The 19,012-nt window shown below is 33.8% G+C and overlaps 3 protein-coding genes across 3 annotated transcripts; all 3 read left to right on the top strand.

The window, feature by feature from the left end:
• The first annotated feature begins 404 nt into the window (after nt 1-404).
• On the top strand, nt 405-1,361 carry LOC120524539 (olfactory receptor 52E4-like). Its single transcript, XM_039746375.1, has one exon. It carries the CDS (start codon nt 405-407, stop codon nt 1,359-1,361), a length of 957 nt encoding a protein of 318 aa, XP_039602309.1.
• A 7,592-nt stretch (nt 1,362-8,953) lies between these two features.
• On the top strand, nt 8,954-9,919 carry LOC120524538 (olfactory receptor 52E4-like). The gene has a single exon (XM_039746374.1). The coding sequence runs from the start codon at nt 8,954-8,956 to the stop codon at nt 9,917-9,919; it is 966 nt and encodes a 321-aa protein (XP_039602308.1).
• Nucleotides 9,920-16,102: 6,183 nt separating this feature from the next.
• On the top strand, nt 16,103-17,071 carry LOC120524537 (olfactory receptor 51I2-like). The gene has a single exon (XM_039746373.1). It carries the CDS (start codon nt 16,103-16,105, stop codon nt 17,069-17,071), a length of 969 nt encoding a protein of 322 aa, XP_039602307.1.
• Nucleotides 17,072-19,012: the final 1,941 nt, after the last annotated feature.

Here is a 19,012-nt window from a genome sequence, read left to right as displayed (position 1 = left end):
TACTATATATTCATAAGAGAGCATTAAAATCCCCTGACACTGCTAATGCTAATAAATAACACTGATTTTACAGTGTAGATGTTACAACTTAGCTGTTGCACATTTCGCTTTATGCTGGTAAGCAAGAATACAGTATAGAATAACCATCATTTTTTTAAACAGAGTAGTGTAGCTTTATTGCAATAAAATTAATCTACAAATTTGTTAGTTGATAATGAATAATGAAAAAGAGGTAAATGTTCACATGTTGCAATTAAGAATTTAGAGTATTTTGTATCACACTGTAAATGTAAAATTCTTATTGGTACTATGAAAAAAAAGTTTGTGCTTTTTCTTCTCTTGCATTGCTGTGTTCACCATTAATCTATACTTATTATTCTGGTTTAAGAATAAAAACAACCAGGATGTCTGCTGTCAACACAACAAAAGAATTTATTCTAACTGGATTATCAGGAATTGAGAGCTACCAGGCATGGATTTCAATTCCATTTTGTGCCATGTATGTTTTAGCTGTTGTAGGTAATGTCCTGATCATCTATATTGTGAAAGTTAATCACAGTCTGCATAATCCTATGTATGTTTTACTTGCAGCTCTGTCACTTGTGGATCTTGCTATGAGCAGTTTAACCATACAACTTTTAAAGATATTTTGGTTTAATCAGAGAGCTATTGCTTTTGAAGCTTGCTTGTTTCAGATGTTCTGTGTTCACTTTTTATCATCACTAGAATCTTCAATACTTGCTCTTATGGCTTATGACAGATATGTTGCTATTTACAATCCGTTACGATATTTGTCAATACTGTCATACAGATTGTTAGCTCAAGTGTTTATATCTCTTTTTCTGAGAGATCTTATCTTAATAGGCTTGCTGCCAATCTTAGCCTCCAGATTGCCTTTCTGTTCATCTAATATCATACCACATTGTTATTGTGATCATATTGGTGTTGTAAAATTAGCATGTACTGATATATCTATCAATAATTCTTTAGGCCTTTTAGCTATGGCCTGTATATGTGGATTGGATGTTACATTTATTGTATTTAGTTATATATTGATTCTGATATCTGTCATAAAAGTTGGCTCAAAGGAGGCATTTCTCAAAGCAATAAACACATGTGGTGCTCATTTGTTTGTAATTTTGTACTTTTATACCACTTACCTGTTTAGTGTTTTAGTTTATCGAACAGGCCAGAAAGTTCTCCCTGAAATTCATATTATATTTGCTGTTTTATATCTTCTTGTGCCACCAGTCTTGAATCCTCTTGTTTATGCCATAAGAACCAAGGAAATCCGTCGTGCATTTTTAAAAATGGTTTTAAGTAGAAACAATAACACCAACATAAAGTCAGCAAGGTGTTAACATTTTTATTTGCTAAATAATCCTAAATTTTGAATCTCTCTTGCCCTGCACCTATTTCATATTGGTTAGTTACAGTTTACTTGTACCCTGTAGTAGAAAAAGGCAATTCAACATAGTAATGAATAAATCAACTTTTGAATTTAAGTTCATTATATCTTTTGCTATTCATTTCTATTGTTTGTTTCTTTCTTGCTTATCCTTTTTATTGATGTTAAGAGTTTATCTGACAGTAATTATGGTGGGCTTTAAGCGGGAAATGACTGAAAGGTTAGCAAAAAATCCAGAGTTATATTTTATATTATTGAAGTGTGTTTACCATTAAGGGCAATGAATGTCCTTCTGCCAATCTAGGCAAAACACAATTGTGCCATTCCCTTTAAATTACCCACTTCAGAACCAATAATCAAAAGCACATAATGAGTAAATACGACTTGAAATACTAGTTTATGTGTGATGTAAGACACCTCAAGGCAGAAAATGTTTCTGCAGCTTTAAGAGCAGTTTGATGCACAAATCCTGCACTGACCGATGCAAATCTCTCTGTAATGCATGGTTCCTCTCTTAAATCAATAGGCACAGTCTCTATGGGAAAAAATGTAATCGTTAAACCAATAAAAGAAAAATTCCACTAAAATAATGATTTTATTACATTAATTAACCTTTACTTTCAGAATTGAGTGCACTGTACATTCAGAGCTGCAAAGATTTTACTTGCATCCTATTAGCAGCCTGAGCTAGGACTGGCACATATCTTAGCCATTTAACAATAGGATAGAGAAAGGTAGGATAACTATCTTTGTTCTGAAATTTCTAATAGGTCGCATTTGACCTTCACCACCATTACTCAAGCATCTAGTTCACCTATCTGGATGGGCCAGCCCTGTTTTTTATGAAAAAATGGTATTACAATTGATAAGAAAGAAAATGTTGTCATATTTGGTGTAACAGCAATTCATGGAAAGTTATGTATTGATTTTTTTCAATGGCTATATGCTTTATGTTATAATGTTAAACAATACTGTTGCCAGTGTGCTACAATGAAATACAAGAATTTTTGCAATTATGAATTTACTTAGGAATTTCAGAAATGACAATAAATTTCAAAATGTTTTTAATAGATACTTCAGAAAAAAATAAATAAATCTTACACTGAAAATACTGTGCATAACTTGTCTGGTTTTATTTTTTGTCTTCATTTTATTACTGTACAACATTGTCAGACCCATGAGGGTTGCCTGGACCCGAGTCTGGATAGGATGTCAGGTCATTATGGGGTCCACTCACACTTATACAAAAGACAATTTGGAAACAGCTAATCTGTACATCTTTGGCTGTATGGGAGGAAGACAGTAGTATGTGGAGGACAGCCACTGCCGACATGTGGAGAACATGTATATGCCACTTGGGAAAAATCAAACAGAATTAAACTGAGGACACTGTGTTTTCATGGCAGAGTCACTACACTGGCACCTTGCCACTCATTATTAGCATTATTGTTTTGTCAAATTTGGCTAGAGTCTATAAACAGCTTAAAGATCTTTCCATAAATCCATCCATCCATCCAGTTGCATTCATTATATATTCATTACATTCTGGTGAAATGAAACCTTCTTTATTTGTATCTTTTTCTGTCTATATCAATATAAAATTTATTTTAATAAATATTTTTTATTGATCATAACAAATTGGTTGTATTGTTTTTGCTTGAATCTTGTCCAGTGTTGGTTGCTCACTTGTGCTTAATGCTGTTGGATTATCTTCACTTCCCCATACTGTATTGAAAAGCAAAAACTCTTGGTAATGAAATGATGGATGGAAAAACCTTCCCATATGCTTAATCACATTTACATTTTGTGTTTTTAACAGAAAACTGTTGAAAAACAAATGGTAGGGGACTTGCTTGTAAAAATATTAAAAATTCTAAAAAAAGGCAGGCATCATACACTTTGCTAAATCAAGAATAAACCTCTCATAAATTAAAAATACAACAAAAGCCTGGATATGTATAACTGTGCAGCAGGCTTACTGCATATGTAAGAGATATATTTCCATAAGTGCTGTTAAAAATAATGCTTTACAAAGGGATAACAAAAACATTTTATTTAATCAAACTCTTTGGCTGTATAAGTTCATTTGCTATTTGAATTTTACAAATAAAATGGAATAATGACTTGCATTTTGCATTGTAAAATAAATTTGGGAAAACAATTTCATCAGCTATTAACTTAAAAAAAACACTATGAAGAATTTGGATTATTGGTAATAAGTGTTTGAATTTGAATGTAAAATTACAGTATGTGTACAAAACACTTTCTTATCTATTTGTGTCATATGAGTAAACATCAAGAAAGAAAAAATTATATGCTATATATATTTCAAAAAAGTAAATCCTGTGGCAGTGTAAAGTGATTTAAAAACTGCACTGATGTGGATTACTTCAGATCACAATAATCTAATAGTCTACCTAGTCCATCATATTGTGAATTTCCTTTGTAAAATAGATACATTTTTGAGAATATATGCACTAATACAAAAGATGAAGCAATGCTTGAAAATGTTAAACATTTTCTAACATTTCATAAAGATCAGTGAATAAAGGTTGGTAGCTTTCTGTTTTGGCACAAAAGCCATACATTTAAATGTGCTGCCTTTAACATGCCTAAAACCGAAACTGGATTGGGGTTAGTTAATTAGGTAATAATCATTCCTTACATTGCACATTGTAAATGGTTTAATGTTAGAAGAGTAAAATAAAATTGGTCAGTTCCCTATAGCTCTGCCTGTGATTGCAATGCTGATATTGTATTATGTTACTGATCTGTAAAATTCACTGATTTGCCAGAATGAAATTGCTGGTACTGTATGTGGTTTCAGTGTGTACTTTTTAAGCATAATGTCATCAACCAGAGTATTAAAAGAAAGTTTAATTTGCTTGTACACATTAAATATGAAAACCAAAGACTATTTGAATACCTCTGACAAAAGAGGAATATGAGATATAAGGACAGGTTCAAAATGTCAGGGATAAGGTAAAGAAGAAATAACTGTTTTGATACTTTTTAAATTGCAACCAGAAGGTATGAATCAACAAGCTAACTTTAACTTGTCAGGTGAAAGTAGCTTTATTGTCTGGTTTAATGAGACAATATATTACCCACAGCCTAAATGGCATGCAAGTAAATGCAATAGTGAGCTTAAAGAAAAGAATAACTAAAATTATATTAAAGCACAAATGTGTTTAAAATGTGGCTAGTAGTATTCGGGGAATCTCTATCTTCTTTCAAAGAATTTTTGTCTCTGATTCTCTATGGTCACCTATGCTCATATTGACTCTCTTTAACCAGCAGAAAGCTCCATTCTTTAACTCCTTCATTATACTGTGGCCATTTAAGACTTTTGTTTTACTGCTTGCATGGGAACATTATAATACATTACTTCATATTATTTTAAATTTACATTAAAAACTGCATATCTTGGATGATTGTTTGTCAGTTTAACTTGGTAAATTTTGTTGTGCAAACGAACAGTGGATCCCCTTGAGCACACTTTAACTTACTTATTTGGCTGCCACCTTTATCCAAGGCAACTCACTACATTTATGATAAAATTGGTTACATTTCTTTTGGTTTTTCAATTGGAACACAGGCTTGTCAAGTGACTTACTCAAAGTCACATAGTGTTAGTAGCAGGATTTCAAGCCACAAACTGAGGGTTTCAAGTCCAAAGCCTTAACCACTACACCTCACTGCTCACTACTCAAAAAGCATGCAGGGAGGACATGGGATTTGATAATTCGGTCTATGTTATGCTTGCATGCAATTAGGAATTTAAGTAATTTAGTTTTCTTTTGTTTTGTAAGGTCTTCAAATTTTTCTGAAAATGTACAGGAAGGGATTATACAGCCACATACTGTATATATCAGATGTCTGACAGAATTATTTCAGCCATATATAATAATACAATTAAAGATCAAGATTAGTATTCTACAGTATACACATGACACCAATGGCCTTATAAACTTATAAATGCCAGGATTGTCCTCAAATGGTTCTATGCAGAATGAATAGATTTTTTTGTTTCATTTTTCCTTGGATAATATACTTGTTTAAAAGGAATCAGAAACTTTCAGAATTTAACATGGTAATTTGCAAGATTTCACCTCCATTTGCTGACAATAGGTGTTTGAATTTAAATAACGTGAAGTCATGTGAAACTAATTAAATGTGACTCAGTCAAACTGCTGTTTTATAAAGATTAACTGTTCCAGTTTTGTCAAACACCATTATTCACTTTTCTGTTTTGTTGCAAAAAAACTAGTACTTCACCAAGGTTTCAGTTCTGCTTAGCATTCATCACGTTTGGGATATAGCCTGTCTCCCTAATATTTATGTCATGGTGATCAAATCCAAGATATGTGCTTTTGGAAAAAAGTGACCTGCCTCCACTCCACATCACACTGGCTCCTCTCTGATACTCCCTTCTACTTTCACCATGCTTTAATCTCCAATCTCTCCTCTCATGTCTTTTTCTGTCCTTCATTACCTCACACACACTCTGGGTCTCCTTTATACTGCTAGGGATACAGGCGTGCTGGTGGCAGTTGCAGACCCTGAAGCACTAAAGAGGCAGTTGACCGATCCACATACATTTGAATGTGAATGCACAATCACCCTATCAATCTCCAGAAGCACTCCACCATGCTTCCACACATAGCCGCATTCCCCTTCGAGGCTGAATGTACTTTTATTTATTTATTTTTCAATCACCCAATACCACAGACATTCTCTCTTCACGTCTCCCACCACAAGATAAAATAATTTTATACCTGCTGTGGAATATGGGCAGCAGCTTATCCTGGCCAATACCCCCAAGCCGCCAGATGGAGCCCTCCCTGCAACATGGAGGTGCCCCGAATTCCAGCAGGGCATCATGGACTTTGGAGTTGTTTGTTGTTCGTCTTGCATAGGATATAATCTACCTTGTGTGCATCATCCTCCACTGTTGTGCATCACTATGTGTTCTTCCCTCTTCTTAAAATGCATATTCAACACAGCCATGTCCGTCCTTTTCTTAAAATCCACTACCATCTGACCTCCTGCATTCCTCTTCTTGATGTCATATCAATCAATCAATCAACATTTATTTATATAGCACATATTCATACAAAAAAATGTAGCTCAAAGTGCTTTACAAAATGAATAGAAAAATAGAAGACACAATAAAAAATAAACATAAGTCAACATTAATCAACATAGAATAAGTAAGGTCCGATGGCCAGGGTGGACAGAAAAAAAAAAAAACTCCAAAAGCTGAAGAAAAAAAATAAAATCTGTAGGGGTTCCAGACCACGAGAACACCCAGTCCACTCTGGGCAATCTACCTAACATAAGTCAAACAGTCCTCTTTGTATTTAGGGTTTTCATGGAAGAACCTGATGATGATGGTCACGTAGACTTCTGGCTTTCAGTCCATCAATGTTGGTGCATCATGATGCTTTGAGTAGGTGGTGGTGGCGCAGGCCGCCACCACAAAGAAACTGGAAAAAGAAACAGAAAAGAGAGTTGGGGTCAGTAGGGAACAGAAGAGAGAGTCCCTTACCATACCTTACCATACCTACCTATCATCTCCTCTGTTCCCTCCACCAATATGTCTACTGTACGCTCTCATTACCACTCTTTCTCCCTTTGGTACACTCTCCACTACTTCATCCATCTCACTCCAGAAATCTTGTTTTTCCTCCATCGAACACCCAACTTGTGGAGCATATGCAATAGCAACATTCATCATCACACCTTCAATTTACATCTTCATAATTATCACTCTGTCTGATACTCTTTTCACCTCCCAAACACTCTTGACATACTGATCCTTCAGAATAAATCCTGCCCTATTTCTCCTCCCATCCACACCATGGTAGAACAATTTGAACCCATCTTCGATACACCTGGCTTTACTCCCCTTCCATCTGGGCTCTTGCATGCACAATATATCAACCTTCCATCTCTCAATTATATCAGCTAACTCTCTCCCCTTACCAGTTATACTGCCAGCATTCAAAGTTCTTACCCTCACTTCCACTCTCTTTACCTTCTTCTTCTCCCTCTGCCTCTGGACGTGCCTTCCCCATCTTCTTCTCCTTCTTCAGTCAACAGTAAACCCATTTTCTGCCAGCCCCCTGCAGGCTCATCCATCCAGTATGGAAATCTGTACTGTTGTCCGCATATTGATCTGGTAATATTTTACACCGGATTCCTTTCTTGACATAACCCTCCCCATTTATCTGGGATTGGGACTGGTACTGGTTTGTGCTTTCCCTGTAGCTAGGTTGTTTATGTTTCAATCCATTTTGTGAAATTTCTTATTCAATTCACATTTACTATCAATAAATTAAGCTGTTTGAATATCTATCACATCTCAATAGAAACACCTGCACAACTGTCATATGTTTACCAGAGTGCATATGAAGATAAACATGAGATAATGATATATCTGGTTATCAGAATGGGTGATAAACAAAAAAAATGATATGAAGTACCTAAGATCGATCATCTTGGTGACAAATATTTGTAAACATTTGGTATTTGTAAAGTAGAAGCAGAACTTTAGCCACACCTTGAAAATTAACCACATTGATAATTAGAAATAAACAACATTAGACTACTAAACTGACAAGTAAAATTTTCAGTAAGATCTGAACTATACACCATTTACTGTTTCAGTAAGTCACTCCTTATGTTGAAGAGATAGCCTTGAATGTACAAGAGCATAGTTGGAAGATGACTGCCTATAATGTTCACTGTATTGCTTGATACTGATTGGTAATTTCATTTAATTCTGGAATGTTTAATGTGTGCTAGTGGAAAAAAAAAATGTACTCCAAGCAGAATGGAAATGAAATGTAATGATTTTGCTTTGCTTTTAGTTAAGGTATATTCAGTGCACAATCTCAAGACCATGAGCTGAAATACAATACACCTTTGCATTGATTTTCAAATTTCCTTGGATATTTTCAGACATTTGAAAAAGTAATGAATCATTTGAAAAAAAAAATCATGCAAAAATTAAATGCTAATATGGATTGTGTTTGTACATGTAATTTACACCTTTAATTTTGGCACTGATGATCATCTGTAAAAAGTGCAATCTCCAAGGTTTACTTTGAATATTCATAAGAGAGAATACAAAATCCTCTGACAATACCAGCTCTAATAAATAACACCAATTTAAAAATGTAAATGTCATAACTTAGAGATTGCACATCATACTGTATTCTGTTAAGACAAAAACACAGTTTGTTAAATAAGAACAGCCTTCATTTTAAAATGGAGTCACCTAACTTTATTGCTGCAAAACCAAATCTACAAATTTGTTAATTGATAGCAAATAATGAAAGTGAGGTAAATTTTCACATGCTGCAATTAAGAATTTATGTTAAATAGAAAAATGAGTATTTTGTATTACAATGTAAATGTCAAATTTTGGTAATATAAAACCAAGATGTTCATGCTTTTTGTTTCTGTTTCTTCTTTGCATTGCTGTGTGCACCCTTAATTTGTAAGTATTGTTCTTATTTAAAATATAAAACAAACAGCATGTCTGCTGTCAACACCTCTTATTTACATCCTAAAGAATTTACTCTGACTGGATTATCAGGAATTGAGAGCTACCAGATTTGGATTTCTATTCCTTTTTGTGCCATGTATGTTTTATCTCTTGTAGCTAATGTCTTGATCATCTATATTGTAAATGTTAATCATAGTCTGCATAATCCTATGTATGTTTTACTTGCATCACTATCATTTGTGGATCTTGCTATGAGCAGTTTAACCACACAGATTTTAAAGATATTTTGGCTCAATGACAGAGCTATTGCTTTTGAAGCCTGTTTGTTTCAGATGTTCTGTGTTCACTTTTTTTCATCATTAGAATCTTCAATACTTGCTATTATGGCTTATGACAGATATGTTGCTATATACAATCCATTACGTTATATGTCAATATTGTCATACAGATTTTTAGCTAAACTGATTCTCTCTCTTTTTCTAAGAAATCTTATCTTAACAGGCTTGTTTCCAGTCTTAGCCTTCAGATTGCCTTTCTGTTCTAATGTCATACCACATTGTTACTGTGATCATATGGGTATTTTAAAATTAGCATGTACTGATATATCTGTCAATAATTATTTTGGCCTTTTTGCAATATCTTTTATATCTGGATTTGATATTATATTTATTATATTTAGCTATTTATTGATTCTGAGATCTGTTCTGAAGGTTGGCTCAAAGGAGGCATTTCTTAAAGCAGTAAATACTTGTGGTTCTCATTTATTTGTAATTTTGTATTTTTATACAACCTTCCTATTTAGTGTTTTAGTTTATCGGACTGGCATGAAGGTTCTCCCTGAAATTCATATTGTGTTTGCTGTTTTATATCTTCTTGTGCCACCAGTCTTGAATCCTCTTGTGTATGCCGTCAGAACCAAGGAAATCCGTAATGCATTTTTAAAAATTGTTTTGAGTAAAAAAAATAACTCCATCAAACAGTCAGCATGGTGTTAAAATATTTATTTGCTTAATAATGCTATATTTTTAATCCCAATCACCCTGCAACTATTACAACTATTACCTGGTTCCTGTAGTGGAAAAGACAATTCAGCAAATTAATGAATGGATGAACTTTTAAATTTAAGTTAGCTGCTTCTTTTGCCATTTATTCATATTATTTTATCTTGCTTGCCTTTACTACTTAAGGTTGTTGAGCGTTTATTCTACAGTTAATGAAAACACAAATCCACACTTATATTTTATGTTATACAAGTGTGGTCAAGGGCAGTGCATAACATTCTGCCACTTCAGAACCCATAGATAAAAACACATACAGTGGAACCTCGGTTCAGGACCATAATTTGTTTCAAAACTCTGGTCGTATCCCGATTTGATCATGAGCCGAAGTAATTTCCCCCATAGGATTGTATGTAAATACAATTAAACTGTTCCAGACCATATGAACTGTATGTAAATATTTTTTTAAAGATTTTTAAGCACAAATATAGTTAATTATACCATAGAATACACAGCGTAATAGTAAACTAAATGTAAAACAACAGAGAAAACTAACACTGCAAGAGTTTGCGCTATAGCACTATGAACCACTCACTAAAAACACTTTTTTTATGAGAGTTAAGCACAGGGAAAAAAATTAACATTTGAAAAATCCGTAATTTAATAAACCACCAAGAAAAGTAATATTGCAACAATGCGCGCTACGAGCCAATCGCTGTAAACAGAAGTGAAGTGGAGGTTAAAATTCAATAGAAAAGTCTTCATTAAATACAACGAGGTTAAAACAATGTTCGGATCTGTCTCTTTAAAAACAAGCCTTGTGCATTCTTTAACTGCCTTCTTGGCCTTATGCGTCCAGCCGTCTCTCTCTCTCTCGCTGGCTGAACAATCATCGGTGTGCACAAACCGAAAGGGAAACTGGCTTGTTCGTATACCGAGTGTGTGGTCGTGAACAGATGCAAAAGCTTGGCGAACTTTTTGGTGGTAAACCGATTTGTACGTGTTCCAAGACGTTCGTAAACCGAGGTTCCACTGTACAGAGTAAATATTGTGGCATCATGGGACTTCCACTTGAGTGAAATATTTGATTTACAGCAGATTAAGGCAGACAAGATTTCTGCAGGTTTAATAACAGTACGATACACACACCTTCACTGACTGGTGCATATCCTTCTCTATCTTACATCAACAGGCAAGCAGGCTTGTCTATTGGGTAAATTGTTAAAGAAATAAAAAATTACCAAATTAATGATAATATTACAATATTTAACCTTTCATTTCAGAAGTGCAGGCCCTGGGTTTTCATGATTGCAATGAAATTAACTACATCTTCTATGTGAATTTTCTGCAACATTTCACAAACTATGGAAATTACAGTTAGTCCATGAATACTGTCTGGTGTCACTGTACTGCATAAGTTTTGTTAATTTGTTTGTTTGGATTTTAATCTGTTTTAGTTTTGAGAAGTTGCCTTTTCCCAAAGCGTTTTAGATGATAAGTGTAAGAGACACTCTTAAAGCTGCTGTCTGAGACAATTTGCTTGAAGAATGAGCCTTGTTTTTGTAGTGGCTGCTCCTTTAAATTTTACTTCTTTTTTGTGTGGTAACCAGTTTTTTAAATATATATTGGGAAAAGGTTGTTAAGGATAGAGCTGCCAGGCAAGAGGAAAAGAGGAAGGCCTAAGAGACAGAAGAAGATACTACACACTTCATTGTTGATTGGCAATCTCTCACCCCATATCTCACAAATTGCTCGAGTGCCTTTAAAGTATGGGCTGAATAGCCCAAGATGGGATTGACACAGGTCTTAGCCTTGTGACATGATAGGAGAAAGCTTGGTCAATTACCCAGCTTTGCTATCAAGTTTCTAATAGGTCACATAATAGTTCGCCAAACTAGATGGGTCAGCACTGGTTATTATGGAAAATCTATTATTATCCTTGATAATAAAAAAAATCTTTTCACATTTGGTGTAGCAACAATTCATGGATAAGCATGTGTGTAGCCTGTGTGTTACAGTAAGATATAAGGATTTTACAATTATAAAAGACTGTAATTTGGGCAATGCTTTAAATTTCAAAATGTTTTCTTATATATATTTCAGAAAAAATATTAGAATAAAAACACCTTACAAAACATTTTGGTTTTGTTATTTATTTTGATATTATTACAATACAACATGGCATTGTCAGACACACTTATCCAAATGAGAGTTTCATGGGTCTGAACTTGGACAAGAAGCCTGATCTTTGTCGGGTCCACTCACATTATACAGGAGACAATTTGGAAAATGTCTAATCTTCACGCCTTTGGCGAGATGGCAGGAAGACCGCTGTGGACATAGAAAGAACATATAAATGCTACATGGGCAAAGCTTTACCACAGAATTAAATTCACTCCATTTTATTTGTGGGGCAACATTTCCACCCTATCAAGAAACCTTGTCCCTCATCATTATTATTATTATTATTATTGTTATTATTTTTCAAGTTTGTTTAGAGTCTAAACAGCACTTTGTCCCTTTTTAAAGATCTTTCTGTCAATACAATAATCTATTTCCTTTCAATGAATGCTATTTAAAGTTTAGAGAAAGTATGCCATCTTTATTTATTTTTTGCAACCTATATCAATACAAAGGAACTTGTATAAACAATTTTATTGACCATAACACACTGGTTCTAGCAATCATTTAAAAGAAAAATTATTGTATTTGCTGGAGTCTCATGCAGAATTGGTTCCTTGCTGTAGGATTATCTTACTTTCTCCATGCTACAATGAAAAACGAAACCTCTTGGTAACGGAAGGATGGACAGAGCAACTTTCTTACATGCTGAATCACAACTAGGTTTTGTGTTTGAATAGAATACTAAAGAAAAGGAAATATAGGGTTTTTTCATTTGATCGAAGCAATTAAAAATTCTAAAACAATACATCATCATATACGTTACTAAATAATGAATAATAAAAACAACATTTATTTATATAGCACATTTTCAAACAAATTGTGTAGCTCAAAGTGCTTTACAAGATGAAAGAAAAATAAGAGAAGGCAATATTAAGTAACAATAATAATAAACTAGTCATAAATTAAAAACACAGCAACAAGCCAGGATCTTTGTAACTGTGCTATGAGTTTATAATTAAGAGATATTTTTTGTGGTTTATGTGATATGTGTTTTTAAAAAATAATTGTTCAAGGATGATAAAAGTGTATATTTTTTTGTTTTATATTACATGAGAATGCATATGAAACATTTTGATTCCAAAGTAAGGGTGTACGTACAAAGCATGTTTCGTTTTATTTTTCATATGTGTAATAAACAAGAAATGAGAAAAAAATATACACAAAATGCATCTCTCTATTATAAAAGGAAACCCTGAGATGAGACTTTTTCAATAATTTCAAGTCCCGTGAGACGAGATGTTGGCCATGAGATTTTTTCAAGTCACGCCCTCCATATTCAACCACACACACTGCACTCTCACCTCTCATTCGTGTGAATGCTTTTGACAGACACAGTTCATGTTCTCTTAGCTCTTATAAATTTTTACGTTTTACTCACTTTAAGTTCCCAATAAAAGAAGATGTATTATGTCCAAATCCTTTGAAGAATTTCATCCCGAAGGGCTATCAACAGAAGAAATGAGTACACAGGCAATCCTAGCACCGAGAAATGATGAAGTCAAACGAATTAACACGAAAATTGTTGGATCGGTTACATGGCAAATTGGTTAAATGCGTATCAATAGACTATGCTGAAACAGTTGGTGGTGATCGTGTGGAAGATGAAAACAACTTACAATATCTCGAAGAATATCTACAACCGTTAACACTGTACGGTCTTCCACCACCCGAATTACAGTTGTAAGAAGGATGTATCCAAGAAAGGTAATGTAGTATATTTTCCGTGGATAACATTAGACACCAAAGGAGATCTTGATATGCCATTCATATTAAAATGTTAACAGTTTCCCATTAGAATAGCTTTTGCAAAGACATCACAGACAATCACAGAGACAAACATTTGAAAAATTTGGTTTATTTATTAGAGAAAAAGAAACAAAATTCACTTACGGGCAGTTATATGTTGAGTTTTTACAATGTAAGTCCAAATACAGAATCAAAATTCAATGCGATATCGATGAAAATGTGATAAAAAAAATTGATTTTACTGAAGTTTTATAGTTAAAGTGTAAGTTTAAAAAGTATTAATTTCAAATCCAAACAGAATTAAATCATATAATGCAACAAATATCTCTTAACGCAACATGAACAAAATGTTCTTTCAGATTATTACATTTGACTATTTTTTAATATGGTTAATTACTTGCTGTAAGGTAAAATTGTTAGTTCTATTATGCATATGTAACAACTCCCATGAAAATAACGATCTGTTTAAATTGTACATCCGCATCCCTGTATGCGAGCGGCAGAACCGCAAAGTGGCTAGCACATAGCTCCATCCCGGGGGTTGGTGAGCAAAGCGAGCAAGGGGCAGAGCACCCTAGTTTTAAAAAAGTAAATTATTTTGCTGTGTACAGTAAATCAAAATATCCATTGAAATGGGCTACTCAGAGAGTACAATGTGGAGCAGATCGGTAACATAATAGAGTTCATTATATTGTGAATGTCTTTAGTGAAATATGTGCATTTTTTACAAGATATGCTGTATAAACCTATGCTTGAAAAATATAAAAATAGTAAACATCTATTAACATTTCATAATTATCAGACAAACCTTTCTGTTTTGACACTTAAGTCCTGCATTTAAATAAGCTGCCTTTAACATGACTAAAATTAAACATGGACTGAGGTTAGTCAATTAAGTAATGTTTTTACTTTACATGGCACATTGTAAACGTCTTAATGTTAGAAGAGTAAAATGAAATTGCACAATTTCCTATACCTCTGCCTGCGCTTACAATGCTGGCATTATTTTATGTCACAGGTCTGCCAAAATTTGCCAGAATTAACCTAACAGTATATGTGGTGGCAATGTGTACTTTTCAAATATAGTGTCATCAACTAGAATATTGGAATAAAGTTCCATTTGTTTGAATGTATTAAATAGGAACACTGAAGGCTATTTGAACAGTGACAAAACAATAATATAAGATGTGTAGACAGAATCAAAGGTCAGGAATAAGGTAATGGTAAAATAACTGTTTTTTCAGTTATTACTCAGCGACCAGAAACATTGAATCATCAAGCTAACTTTGAATTGTTAGATGAAGTAGCTTTATAGTCTGGACTAATTGGAAAGCGTATTGCCTGGAGCAGAAATGACATGCAAAGTCAGGAGATAGTGGGTATAAGCAAAACAAACTGTGTGAAACCCCAGATCTACTGAAAAAGTACCCAGTAGCATTCAGGGGCATCTCCATCTTCTTTCATAGATCTTACCTATTGATACACTTATTTTACTTTCACTCTCTAATCACCATGGGAACATCTCTTTAAATTAAGGACACTGAATTTGATTTAAAGTACTTTTGCCACAATTAATGAGTAGCAGTGGGAAGAATAACGATGCACTCCAAGCAGACTAAAAATAAAATGTAATTGAGTTTGCTTTGCTTCGAGATAAGGAATATTCACTGCACAATCTAATGACCCCAAACTAAAAAACAATACACCTTTACACAGAATTTCAAATTTTCATGGAAATCGTGTTACATTTCAATAATGAATCATTTCATCAGTTTCTTTTTAATGATGACAAAAAAAAAATGGGCAAAAATGAAGAGTACAATACAAATATGCATTGATTTGAAATGTATTTTACACCGTGGATTACTTTTAATTTTGGCACATATCCTCCATAAAATATCGTAATCTCCAAAGGTTAATTTGTATATTCATAAGAGAGAATCCAAAATCCTCTGATAATTTCAACTCTAATAAATAACACTTTAAAAGAGGGAGCCTGGGTTTATTGCAGTGAAAGAAATCTGCAGGTTTGTTAGTTGACAGTGAATCATGAAAGTGAGGTAAATGTCTACATGCTGCAATTAAGAATTTAAAATAAGTAGAAAATTGAGTATTTTGTATTATATTGTAAATGTCAAATTCATATTAGCACTATGAAACAAAGATATTTATGCTTTTTTTTATCTTGTATTACTGTGTTCGCCATTAACCCATAATTATTGTTCTTTTTTAAGAAATAAAACAACCAGCATGTCTGCTCTGAATACCTCTTATTTACGTCCAAAAGAATTTATTCTGATTGGATTTTTAGGAATGGAGAGCTACCAGACTTGGATTTCTATTCCATTTTGTGTCATGTATGTTTTAGCTCTTGCAGCTAACGTGTTGATCATTTATACTGTAAAGGTTAATCACAATTTACATAATCCTATGTATGTTTTACTTGCAACCCTGTCACTTATCGATCTTGCTATGTGCTGTTTAACCACACAGATTTTAAAGATATTTTGGTTTAATGAGAGAGCTATTGCGTTTGAAGCCTGCTTGTTTCAGATGTTCTGTGTTCACTTTTTTTCATCACTAGAATCTTCAATACTTGCTATTATGGCTTATGACAGATATGTTGCTATTTACAATCCCTTGCGATATATGTCAATTTTATCATACAGATTTTTAGCTAAACTGATTCTATCTCATTTTCTGAGAGATCTTATCTTAATAGGCTTGCTACCAATCTTAGCCTCCAGATTGCCTTTCTGTTCATCTAACGTCATACCACATTGTTACTGTGATCATATGGGTATTTTAAAATTAGCATGTACTGATATATCTATGAATAGCTATCTAGGCCTTTTTGAAATTGCATCTATATTTGGATTGGATGCCATTTTCATTATATTTAGTTATATATTGATTCTGAGATCTGTTCTAAAGGTTGGCTCAAAGGAAGCATTTCGTAAAGCACTGAACACATGTGGTTCTCATTTATTTGTAATTTTGTATTTTTATACAACTTTACTGTTTAGTGTTTTAATTTATCGTACTGGCCAGAAGGTTGTCCCTGAAATTCATATTATGTTTTCTGTCTTATATCTTCTTGTACCACCAGTTTTGAATCCTCTTGTTTACGCCATCAGAACCAAGGAAATTCGTCATGTATTTTTAAAAGTTGTTTTAAATAAAACCAGCCACTCCAGAATACAGTCTGCAAAATGTTAAAATATTTATTTTCTAAATAAGGCTGTTCTAAATGTATCTCACCCTCCAATTACTACAGCTCAGAAAGTCATACTTTACCTTTATCTTGTAGTGCAAAGAAGGATTCAGCAAAGTAATGAAAGAATGAACTTTTAAGTTACCGGCTTCTTTTGCAATTCATTCACATTTTTTTTGTTACTTGCTCATCTTACTTAAGCGTTTTGAGAGTTTATCCTGCTGTACATATGGTCTGGCTCTGAATAGGATGTGGCTCCAAAGGGGAACATCAGTCTACAGTTAAAGTTTATATTATTAATGTGTGTTTACTATCAGAACCAGTGCTTGCCATTCTGCCACCCTGCAAATTAGAAACATCAGAGCCAATAGACAATCTACTAATTAATTGTGTCCAGTCACTCAGAGCAATCTGATTGGCCAGTTTGGCTTTGGTGTGGTTGGTCAGTTTGGTGATGTGAAGAAGGTGGAAGTGTGAGTGTGAAAAACAAGGAGTACAGTAGAGACACATGCTGAGAGAGTTGCCTTCGAAGACAGAAAATATAAGAAAGGACAGGAGGTGATAAAGACGCCATTAAAAAATTGACAGTTTGAAAAGCAATCTTTATGAGAATATGTTTGAGAAAGGGAGCGCCGGAGAAGAGAGGTTAATGTGCTCTAGAACAGCTTGAGGCCCACAGGATTTATTTCACTTTAATAAGAGTTTATTACTGTACAATATTCTTCATTGACCAATGCAAATCTCACTGTAATGCATGGTCTCTCTCTGTCTGTCTCTGACGTGGTACAAGCTGGCAGTCTGTGGTGAAAAATTATGCACAAACAACATTGACGTCTTACTTAAACAAATAAAAAACATAAATACATTAAAGGTATTATTACATTAATTAACCTTTCCTTTCTGAAGTGTGTGCACTGGGCCTTCATTGTTGCAAAGATCTTAACGATATCTTCTATATGGATTTTCTGCTGCAGTTCACAATCTGTCACCCCACTGATCAGAATTGGCACCACTACCATAAAGTTGGGGTTGGATAGCCAAGCTGGCATTGATGCATTCTTTAGCCATTCAACCTAATAAGAGAAAGCTTTGTAGGATAACTGGCTTTGCTAGAAACTTTCTAATAAATTGCAAAAAAGTTAAAGTGCTACATTTGGTCACTGCTGCCTTTACAGAAGTGCTGTTCTAGGTAATCTCTTAATTTGCTGATTTTGGTAGGCCAGCCTGAGTTATTATGAGCAAATATTAATATGACTGATAACAAAAGAAAATGTTTTTTTTATTTGATATATAAATAGTTCATGGAAAGTTATACATTGATTTTGTAATGGGTGTATGCTTTATGTTATCATCTAAAAAAGAACTATTGACAATTTGTTACAGTAACACATGAATTTACGGAATTATGAAATGCTTAGAAACTGGAGAAATGCTTTTAAGATTCAAAATCTTTTTTCTATACATTTTAGAAAACAAAATTAAATCATAGACTAAAAAGAATGTTGCAAAGCAATTTTTGGTGATATTATTTGACTTGATATTATTATAACAATATAATGTGACATTGTCAGACACATTGACTCAAGCTGAGGGTCGCATGGACCAGAGCCTGGATATCAGGTCATTGTAGGGTCCACGCACACTTGTACAGGAGACAGTTTGGAACCACCTAATCTACACACCTTTGGTGAAGCTGGAGGAAGACCGGAATACATAGAGGAAAATCGCTGTAGACATGGGGAGCACATGCAAATGCATGAGGGGAAAGGCTAAGCACAGAATTAAACTGAGGCCGCTCTATTTGTGATACAGAGTCTCTGCCCCACTATGCTTCCTTGCCACTTATTATTATTATTATTAGGGATGCTCCCTGTCTTGCTTTGCTGTCTTGTTGTAGGATTATCTTCCCTTCCCAATCCTTCAATGAAAAGCAAAAACTTTTGGTA

Source organism: Polypterus senegalus, chromosome 2, assembly GCF_016835505.1.
Source record: "Polypterus senegalus isolate Bchr_013 chromosome 2, ASM1683550v1, whole genome shotgun sequence".
Lineage (NCBI taxonomy): Eukaryota > Metazoa > Chordata > Cladistia > Polypteriformes > Polypteridae > Polypterus > Polypterus senegalus.
This window is presented reverse-complemented; position numbering and strand designations above follow the sequence as displayed.